Source organism: Cariama cristata, unplaced genomic scaffold (genome assembly GCF_000690535.1).
Source record: "Cariama cristata isolate BGI_N322 unplaced genomic scaffold, ASM69053v1 scaffold19895, whole genome shotgun sequence".
Taxonomy (NCBI): Eukaryota; Metazoa; Chordata; class Aves; order Cariamiformes; family Cariamidae; genus Cariama; species Cariama cristata.
In genome coordinates, this window is record NW_009616083.1 from 1 (window position 1) to 10,700 (window position 10,700).

Below are 10,700 nucleotides of genomic sequence, written 5' to 3' on the forward strand. Positions count from 1 at the left end.
CATCCCCCGGGCCGCCGCCGAGCTCTCTCACGGCCCCGCAGAACTGGGGCCAGGGCCGCGGGAGATGAGTAAGCGCCGGTGGAGCAGCCGGCCTGCGAGCTACTGAGGGAACCCTGTCAGGTTTGACAGGGTCACACGCTCCCCCGCTTCCCGCCAAGGGAAAGTTCTGGGCGTTTACAAGTAGGTAATTATATTCCATGGCTATTCCCCCCGATTTTCTCTTTCAGGTAGTACTGCAACGGGAATGACGGTGAACACACCTCTGTGTTTTAGAGGAAAGAAGATCCTAGCTCCAATGGTGCGAGTGGGAACATTACCGATGCGTCTTCTTGCTCTGGACTACGGTGCTGATATCGTGTACTGTGAGGTATGAAGGGTGAACAGATGAGGCAGCCTTATCTGGTAACATCATTATTAAGAAACGGACAAATAGACTTTGTTTATTGTAGGACTTTTTCCTTTTACATGTTTTTTCATTAGAAAAATGGGGAAAGAAGAATCTCTGTGGCTTAAGGCCTTTGAGAAGTCCTCAAGTTATGGCAAACCCATATTTTAAGACTGTTCAATAATTTCAATTCATTTAGACAAAACACTTGCCATAGCAATTTCCTGACATTCTACTGTGTTTTGCGTTTTGTTGTTGGTTTTTTGTTGTTGTTGTTTGGTTTTGCTTTTTTTTTGTGTGTGGGGGTTTTTTTTGAGTCATAACATTGAAAGAAGTCTTAGGCTGACCTACCCTCTCACCTGGATAGTTCTGCTGTGCTAACCCAGAGCATCCATACATACTTCTCACTGTGCTGCTGTCCTTGTTGCTTAGCCACTTTTCTTAAAGCTGTTTGAAGTTGAGATTCCAGTTTGCCGCAGATATTATTGGTAGGACTGCTCTATAACTTAAGATACCTAGTCTTCACTATCCTTATTGTTACAGGGCATCAGTATCCCCATTTTCCCCTTCAGAGCTATTGTTAACTCTTCTCAAAAGTAGGCACCGGTACAAGTTGCAAAACTCAGCTGAGGTTTAAAAAAATAAGTAAAGAATTGAATGTAATGTAAACATGACTTAAATACTGGCTTTCCTGGAGAATATTTGATCTGTACCAACAGAACAGACTGAAACAAACTGTCAGAATCAGTCATTTACAGTATTCTCCAGAAATCTTCACAGCAGTTCTCTTGTGAGTTAGCTCACTGCCCTTTTTGGGAGAGAAGAAAGGAAAGATTTGTTCTCAGAGGGAAAATATGCTGGTTTTATCTTGGCCACAGCTCACCTCTTGTCTCTAGCTTCTAGAATTACAAATGATATTTAATTAGTTGGATCAGCTCCATGTGAAAGAATAGTTATCGCTAGATGATTCAGAAGAAATCTCAAAATTCGGTAGAATAGTTACCACTGTCTGTTATAAAATTGGGAGTAATAAGGTGTTTTTCTTCTTTGACAAACAACAATTAACAGTTTCCCAGTTTATGAATTATGACCTCACTGACTTCTCTGGGATTAAGTGAGAATATATGTTTTTTTCATTCTCTGGGAGGCTAACTGTAGATCATGTATAGAAAAATCACCAGCATAGAGTTACAGAATCACAGAATCGATTTGGTTGGAAGAGACCTCTGGGATTATCGAGTCCAACCTTTGCCCCAACACCACCATGTCAACTAGATCATGGCACTAAGTGCCACGTCCAGTCTTTTCTTAAACACCTCCAGGGATGGCGACTCTACCACCTCCCTGGGCAGCCCATTCCAGTACCTAACGACCCTTTCTGTGAAGAAAGGCCTCCTCATTTCTAGCCTGAACCTCCCCTGGCACAGTTTCAGACTATGCCCTCTTGTCCTGTCACTAGTTGCCTGGGAGAAGAGGCCGACCCCCAGTCTAGAATCTAAAAGTCTTAAACACTAAAAATGAGTCAGGCTTCAGAGAGCTTTTTGGGTACTTTTCCAGTATCTCTTACACTTCTAAGTAGTGAGAAAGAACCTTGTTATTGAGCAGCTACTGGGTTTCACTAACCACAGATTTGACAGGACCACTGTATAGGAAATTAGTGGAAGACAGAAATGTAGAACTTGTTGTGTTGTTTTGGTTTTTTTTAAAAAACCCACGGCCAAAACCCGCAACAAACCACACGCATAAACGTATTGCTTTGCTTACTGCTGAAGTCACAGGGTATGAGAACTTATTTAATCCAGCACTATAAACTGTATAGCTAAAGACGTTTCTCCTTCACACACACTTTTTGCCACAATTCCAGAGAAACAGTACCTTAGAAGAACAGACCTTCAAACTTACCTAACAAGTTGCAATATGTAACAAAACTTGTAGTGTGAAAGTTATTCCTGTAGCCAAAAATCCGTTGTAGTTTTCCTCGTCTCACCTCAAAAATAAGGTCTCCTACATTGTCCTGTCTTTTTTACCCACATTCCTGTTGAGAGACAGGAGAGTTAAGATGTCTTTGACATAGATTAGTGTTTGCAGTTAGGTATCTGTTTTAGTAGATTTTTATCAGAAAAACTGCTTTGTAGGTCTTGTAAGAACTGACAAGATAGTATAAAATAGAGTTGTTTTAGACAATTATACTGCAGTTGTTTGGCAATGGAACAGCATGGATAACTGCATTTTGTAACTTCATTTCTGCATGGTAAAACTTCATTTTCTTATTTATCCTTTTGTTTTCCAATCCTTTCCCTCCAAACTCCTCTACGTTTTGGAACTCAAGGCTGTTTCAGAACTTAACATGAACAGTACCTGATGAGCATTAGTTAAAAACTTAAATTAAAAGCACTACTCATAAGACCTGTAGTATAATGCAAACAAATTGAGATTAGCCTGATTTATTGCTTATTTATCCCTTAGCTGTAAATCAGCAGGTCTTAAGCCTTGGCTTATTTGTTAAAACAAAGATTCTATAGTACACTAAACTTCTTCAAGTAACTAACACTTGTGGTGGGTTGGCCCCGGCTTGATACCAGGTGCCCAAATCTGCTCTGTCACTCCCCTCCTCAACTCAACAGGACAGAGAAAATACAGTGGGTTGAGATAAGGACAGGGAGAGCTCACTCATGGCTTACTGTCACAGGCGAAAGAGACTCAACTTGGGGAAATTAGCTTAACTTATTATGAAATAAATCAGAATAGGATAATGAGAAATAAACCCAAATCTTAAAACACCTTCCCCCCACCCCTCCCTTCTTCCTGGGCTTAACATTACTCTTCATTTTCTCTACATCCTCCCCTCCAATGGCACAGGGGGATGGGGATGGGGAAGGGGGGTTGCAGTCAGTTCATCACACATTGTTTCTCTTCCTCATTCCCCCTCAGGGGGAGGACTCCTCACACTCTTCCCCTGCTCCAGTGTGGGGTCCTTCCCTCAAGAGACAGTCCTCCATGAACTTCTGTAACGTGAGTCCTTCCCTCAGCTGCAGTTCTTCACACATGGCTCCAGCATGGGTCCCTTCCCCAAGGTGCAGCTCTTCAGGCACAGCCCACATGGGCTGCACCACAGGCTAGCAGGGAATCTCTGCTCTGAGCCTGCAGCACCTTCTCCCTCTCCTTCTTCACTGACCTTTGCGTCTGCAGAGTTGCTTCTCACATATTCTCACTCCTCTCTCTGACTATAGTTGCATAGGTTGTTTTTTTGGTTTGTTTTTTTTTTTCCCCCACTTCTTGACTCTGTTATCCCAGAGGCACTACCACCATCGCTCATTGGCTCAGCCTTGGCTACTGGCAAGTCCATCTCAGAGCTGGCTGGTATTTGCTCTATTGGACATAGGGGCAGCTTCTCACAGAAGGTACTCCTGTAGCAGCGCCACCACCCCCCCAAAACCTTGCCACACAAACCCAATACAACACCATAGCATGGTGGGATTTTTTTCTCATTTTATATAACAGTTAGATTAACAGCTGTGTATTTATTTCAGCAGCTAACAAGTTAGATTGGCTCAAGCTGTAGCCCTTTGTCAATTAGAGGTAGTCAGTTTGTCTTAAAGCTCACCGGTAATCAAATTGATGAGACACTCATAGTGTCCTTAATAAATTGAATTGCATAAACCTGCAGTTAAGCTAATGTATGTAGATTGAAGTTTTGTGTTTCTTCTAAAGGAAAGCCACAAATTCTAGAAGAATGGTGATTGTATATCAGATTTTCCAGTAAGGGTCAACACAAAGCTTCATTTTGTCTTTTAACAATTGTAAAGAACTGTTGAAACTCAGCATTAAGGTAAATCATAGAATGGTTTGATTGGAAGGCACCTTTAAGACCACCTAGTGCAAACCCCCCTGCCATGGGCAGGGACACCTTCCACTAGACCAGATTGGTTAAAGCCCCATCTAACCTGGCCTTGAACACTTTCAGGGATGGGGCATTCACAGTTTCTCTGGGCAACCTGTTCAGTGCCTCACCACCCTCACGGTGAAGAATTTCCTCCTAATATCTAATCTAAATCTTCCCTTTTCTAGTTTAAAGCCATTGCCCTTTGTCCTATCACTACAGAAGTCTTAAAGTATAATACTGCTGTTTTGTTCATCTATGTGTTTGGCCAGTACAAATCTATGTTGATTCTTCAGGTGGTCTGTTGCTATAGCATTAAGTTATCTTCCCCTTCCATACTAGGTGGTTTGTTCTGCTTTGTTTCTAGCTTCCTAGGTAGGTATTTGAACAAAATGGTTCTTCTAGAACGATGTAAACATATCATATTCTTATGTTCTAGTTGTATTTTGAAACTTCAGTTGAGTGTGTTATATAGTTAAACTGTTTCATTTGCATTCTTTTTCTATGTTTGATATCTCTGGATGGTTATTCTTATTTAATAAAATGGGCAACTGTTTAGAGCTGGGTGGCTTAAACACTTCAACTTGCTGAGATATTTTTATTCTTTCTTCCCAGGAGCTGATTGACTTAAAGATGCTGCAGTGTAAGAGGGTTATAAATGGCAAGTATAGCATTTCTTTTGTTAATATCTGTAAGCATTCTTTTTTCTAGTTCAAGATAGTTATTTCTCTGAAGTAATTTTAGAGTGATTACAATGAGGTATCAGTACATATAATCTCTCTAAACTGTGTCTAGAGACTTAAAATAAACTTTTGAAGCACTGCCTTACACCTGTCTGATGCTCTGCAGTTTCAAGCTTTCAGTTTCCCTTCTTAAGGAATTTCAGTATTTCAGTTAGCATCCCTCAGGAATGCTAATGGAGGATAGGGCTAATGTGTTAGTAACTTACAGTTTGCTCTTCTTTTTAGGGTCCTAACACAAGGTTTTTCTCCGCCATTGACTTAGTTTATTACAAGGATTTGATGAGTTTTCTGTTAAACTCTTTGACAGAGATCAGGTCACTGGGTGTGCAGGTATAGGCCTTCTAAAGTGAAAGACTTTATAATTTTATCTCCTGGAATTATGTCTTCCTCTTTTTATTAAGAAAAATGGGATAAGTGTTGGAGATCCATTACTAGTATTTCAGCATTATGCTTCCTGGCCGCAAGTGAAAGAAACTAGTAGCTGGAATGGACAGGACATTAAAGTTCCAGTGTATTGTTTAAAATGTTAAAGCTTTTAGTTTTATGTGAGTTAAAAAGACAAATAATAAAATTAACAGATAACTCTCCTCAATTCTATATCTACATACTGGCTTCAGCCTCTCTACTGCATTCTTATGCTATTATAATAAAGAATAAACAGTAAAAAACTCTTGGTTTGGGTTTTGTTGTTGTTGTTTCGTTTTTTCCCCAGAAATTTTACATGCATATGTGCTAATATGAGCACGTACTATTTCCTGAGCAAAACTACTAATATTAGTTAAAAAGCTGTTAAGCTGAGTGGCATGAGAAACAGTTGTTTGTACCATCCCTGTTGGGGAACAGAGGTTCATTACAAATCTACTTTCCCCTCCTACCTCTTTCTAAAACTGGTACCGTTATGTTCATTCTGGCTGATTCATCATTAGACTTGTTCTGGTGCTGATGCTTGCGCAAGAAACAGGCTGAGGGGGAATGATTAGGGAGTACTATGGGAGGGAAACAGCAATGTGCAAGAAATGTGCTGCAAGGGCCTGTAGGAGGTAGTGTGCCATTAGTTCTGCTGTTCATGGAAGACTTATTTGATAGCGTTTCATTTATATACAAGTTACATAGTCATATGACTTCCTTTATGGTTACATTTGTGTATCGCTTTTGTCCATTTTATCTGTTTTTCGTTTCATATAGAAGTACTTGAAACAGTGGACTTCGTTGCACCTAATGAAAGAGTTGTTTTCAGAACTTGTGAAAGGGAGAGGCACCGTGTTGTTTTTCAAATGGTAAGAAACCAACCACAGGTACTCCTCTAATAACAACATAGTTAAACAAGGTAGTGCTGGTAACATTAACTAAGTCTGAAGCAGCTCTCTGTATTGTAGACTATCAATTTCTTTATGCTTCAGGTGGAGGTAAAGTTTCACAGGAAATATGTTGCAGAATTTCTAATCTGTTGGTATACATGCGATCAAGACGCTACATTATAAGCTCTCCGTACAACTGTTTTCAGAAGAGGTGATTAAGATGTGCTTTATGACAGCAGCCTGTTTTTGTAATAGGTATCTTTGATATATTTCCAAGCATATAGATAGAAAAAAAAAATTATGCTGATGTTTGGTCACATGTTTAAGTCTTGTACTGTCACTGGAAAGACTGAGAAAAATGGCATTGTTTAGTGTAGATAAGAGAGGATTAATGTGTGCATTAACATTGCACAAATGGATTAAAGGCTGGTGGAGAGAAAAAGACAGTAATTTGCTCTTTGAGACCACTCTGTAGGAGAAGAGGTGATGGGGGTTGGAGGGAGGGGGAAGTGTGGACTGCATTAGATATTGAAAGAGACCTTTTTCAGTGGTAATGATAGCCCTGGAATAGGTTGCTTGTAGAGGCTGTGGAATTGTTATTAGTGGAGCTTCTTAAGAACATGATAAACAAATGTCTGATGGTGGTGTGCTAAGAACATTTGATACTGCTGTAGGTTAAGAAATGTCTCTGGGTCCCTTTTTGCATCACCTTTTGTCATTCAGTGGCTGACTCTAGTACGTGCTTTAGCTAAATGTCTTAGCTATCCATTGTGCCGTGAATGCGTCTGTCACTTTCTGCTAAATGTTTAGAGCAAAGATAGTTATGCACATTTTCAAGTGAACACTTCTTTTTTTATTAATTTGATGTTATTTTATAATTATAAATCCTCTTGTTTTACCAACAGGGTTCTGCAGATGCTGAAAGAGCCCTGGCAGTAGCTAAGCTTGTGTAAGTTGTCATCTCTCACACCCTTCTCAACATGGGCTTGTTTGGGGTTTTTTGTACAGAGAAATTATTGTGGAAGACAGTTGTTTATGATTTGAGAGGATCAAGGTAGGTCTTGATAGGACCAAGAAAAATTCTGTAGGAGCTGCACAATAAAGTGTAGCATCTCAAAAGGCCAGTGGTATAATGGTGTAACTGTAACTTCGATTTAAAATAATTCTTGCTCAAACCAGCAGCTGCATAGGTTCTATACTGATTTTTTTTTTTTTGCTAGTGCAGAAAGCATGTCCTTGATCTCTCCAAGATGAAATTTCCCTGGGTATTGCACAGTTACAAGTAAGACCAATGTGCCTGAAAATGTGTCCTGCTGTTTGTGGTTTGAAGCCCCCAATAAATTACTGTGCAGAAATGATAAGTATCTCTCAAACCTTTTTAAAAGATGTTTTTAAGCCTCCATTTTAAATAGATGGAAGTTTCAATAGGACTTGCTTTAGTGACAGTGGTGAATTTAGTGGTAGATATACTTAATTCCACGTAAACATATTTAAGATGAGTATTTGCAGCTTCTGCACAGCACTGGTCATTGAAAGCTGTGGACAGACTGATCTTCAGACCACTGTTAAAATAAATACCTAACTTACACAAGTGAGAAGCTAAAATTCAGAAGTTGAAATAAAGACTTAACCTTAAATTCTCATTTAAACATTAATGACGACGGAACAAGTTTCCTGGAAAGTTGTCTATTTCCTGATTCTTGTTCTAATATGCTGAAAAATATTTTAATTGTTTCTTTCTTCTCTTTCAGAGAGAGTGATGTAGCTGGTATTGATATCAACATGGGATGTCCAAAAGAATATTCTACTAAGGCAAGTGGATTTTGATTACTCTTAAATAAGTTTTTTCTTTCTTAGAGGTATGGAGCACGGAATACATGTTCTGGTTTTCTAGGTTGAATGAATTCAAGCAGTAAAATTTTCATGCAGATAAACTTGAGTTTATATTTTTGCAATAAATAAGTGTCTTAAAGGTGTCGTAGACCTAATACAGTAAAATAACATCGTCTGTTAGAAATCTCCCTTAAGAATAAGTTTGGTCATGTAATTAAACATACCATAGCCTTAAGTGGGTAAGCATGTATGAAACTTGTAAGCTCAGGTTAGTTTGCACGTGTACCACTGAGCAAGCAGTGATTGTATTTTCTGTCAAGATAACCACTGAATGTTGAGAAAAACGTAGTCAGGTTGTTAAATTGTATTATTGTACAAAGTTAACACTAAAGCTATTTAGAATTCTGGAAACTCTGACAGGCTATGTTGTATGTTGCATTTAAAAGTAAATTCTGTAAGGCAGGATAAAATAAAATGGTTTTTGTTTTTTGTTGTGGTTTGGTGTTTTGTTTTTGCTTTTTTTTTTTTTACATTTCCCTGAGGTCACTAATTTGTTGGATGTGTGAAATATGTTCTGCTTAGCCTTAACAAAAATAGGAATCACAGTTTGTGATCTGAGCAAGTGAACACTTGCAGCTTAGCAATGCTGGGTTCAATTATTGGTCAGTTTTAAGTGGGAGGAGGATGGATCAGTTAGAACTTGGTTTTTTCAGTTAAGCACATGCAATTCTAAACTAGTCTTCTATCATAATCTGTGGTTAAAACAGAGTAGTCAAACTGGTTGTTAGCACTGTTAAGTCAGTGAGTGTATAGATAAAGTATCAATGAATTAGACCTTGTGGATCCATTTTGATGTCAGATGCTCATGCAGAATAGATAAGAGAAATTTTGCACTTATTGTCAAAGAAGAACTTGAACTTAGAAGACTTAAAACTTCATTCCAGGGAAGAAGCCTGGCTATTGCATTTAAACTTTCTATCCTCTATTTTTTGTAGTATTGGCATTTTTAGCATTTGGAGCAAGTTCTCTGTCATATGAAGCTGTAATGCTTCATCCTTTAAACAAAAAACCCAATATATCCACATAGGCAGCAATTTGACTTCCTAATTCTGTGTTACCCATCTGTACATCTGGAAGTTTTTCCTTTGGAGCATGTGAGGTGTGTAAGAACGTTGCACACCTTTCAGGTATCTAGTATCCTCACTTTAACAGTTTGTAGTGTTTCAGCCTGGATCTGACAATGGTCAGTGTTGAAAGTACCAGGTGATGGTGCAAGAAAGGCATAGGATGAATCAATTTATCAGGGGATTTTCTGTTTCACTACTTCTTAGTTTTGTAGGTTAGCTTGCACTCTGAAGAATAATACCTTAAATTCTTCTAATATATTCCATCTAACTTGTGAATAATTTTACCCACATACATTTCTAGGGTTTTTCCTGGTTTAATCCTATTAACATTTTTGTTTCAATGATAACTTATGAAAATGGTAAGGTAAGTGAGGTATGGTGAAAATAAATATTTCATATTCTTTTACACTCAAATTTTAATTTCCTCTGTTCTGAAGTCTTTTTATTTATGTATTTAGATTCTGTTGTTTCTGAACTTCTGTTTTTCCGCTAGGTGGCTTTTGAGATAAAGTGGTATTACCAAGGAACTGTAGTCATGTTGAGGACATGTCATTAAATTCATAATGGTCTGATGAGATTTCCAGTAATGTTTTCTTTAGCCTTTATTACTTTCATCTGTATTATAACTGATTACATGGAAGACTATTTATCCTTCCATAGGATCGTAATTAAGAACAAAACACCAAAACATTCACCCTGTACCGGGATGAAAGATCAAAAATTCAAATGCTGGTGAATGGTTATTCTCCAACAGTAATTTTGGGTCAAAAAAGTTCATACAATTTTGAACTTACTTCTTATGTCTGCCTGTTGGCCTTTAGATCTATGTATGTAGATGAAATAGTGCAGAAAGAGCAGCTAAAATACTAAATTGTTAATATGTTCATAATTTGTGTTCAATACAACCACTTAATTTGTCTTAGCCTGTTTTTCTAAATGTAGTGTGTAGACAGAAACTACTGACATCAAGGCCTCTCAAATATGGTGTGTAATGTTAAAATGATAGATCTGCTCAGCTGTCACTTAATGAGTAAAAACTGGATGATTACAGTTGCTAAGTGTGTCTTTTTGAAATCCTGTCAGCTCTATAAAGTAATGGGAGCAAGTTGGTGCCCTGAATTATTGCTTAATTATTTTGATATAGTTCTAGGAAATGTTTCACCAAAGTGTTCATTAATGCCTCTAGCATTTTAGATTTTGCCATTTTCTCCTTTTTTTTTTTTCTTTTTTTTTTTTTTTCCCCTGTAGTCTGCTATTAGGCAAAAGAGTTGAAAAATGTGTTTGCCTAGTGTGTAACACTTTTGGTATTATTTCCCAGGGAGGTATGGGAGCAGCACTGCTATCTGATCCTGACAAAATAGAGTCTGTAAGTATCACCTTGTGGGTTTTGAACTGCCTTGGAAAGTATTATGTACTGTGCTCTACTGGAAGCAG

General features: G+C 38.3%; 1 protein-coding gene across 2 annotated transcripts in view; it reads left to right on the forward strand.

The window, feature by feature from the left end:
* The first annotated feature begins 235 nt into the window (after nt 1–235).
* DUS2 (dihydrouridine synthase 2) overlaps nt 236–10,700 on the forward strand; it is a 27,557-nt gene continuing 17,092 nt past the window's right edge. The window contains exons 1-6 of one of the 2 annotated variants that reach the window (XM_009700066.1): nt 236–367; nt 4,881–4,926; nt 6,194–6,285; nt 7,212–7,255; nt 8,058–8,118; nt 10,585–10,632. In XM_009700066.1, coding sequence (XP_009698368.1) covers nt 245–367; nt 4,881–4,926; nt 6,194–6,285; nt 7,212–7,255; nt 8,058–8,118; nt 10,585–10,632 — 414 coding nt within the window. In that variant the 5' untranslated portion in view covers nt 236–244. The remainder of the gene's footprint in view (nt 368–4,880; nt 4,927–6,193; nt 6,286–7,211; nt 7,256–8,057; nt 8,119–10,584; nt 10,633–10,700) is intronic. The other variant, XM_009700065.1, reaches the window with a different exon arrangement.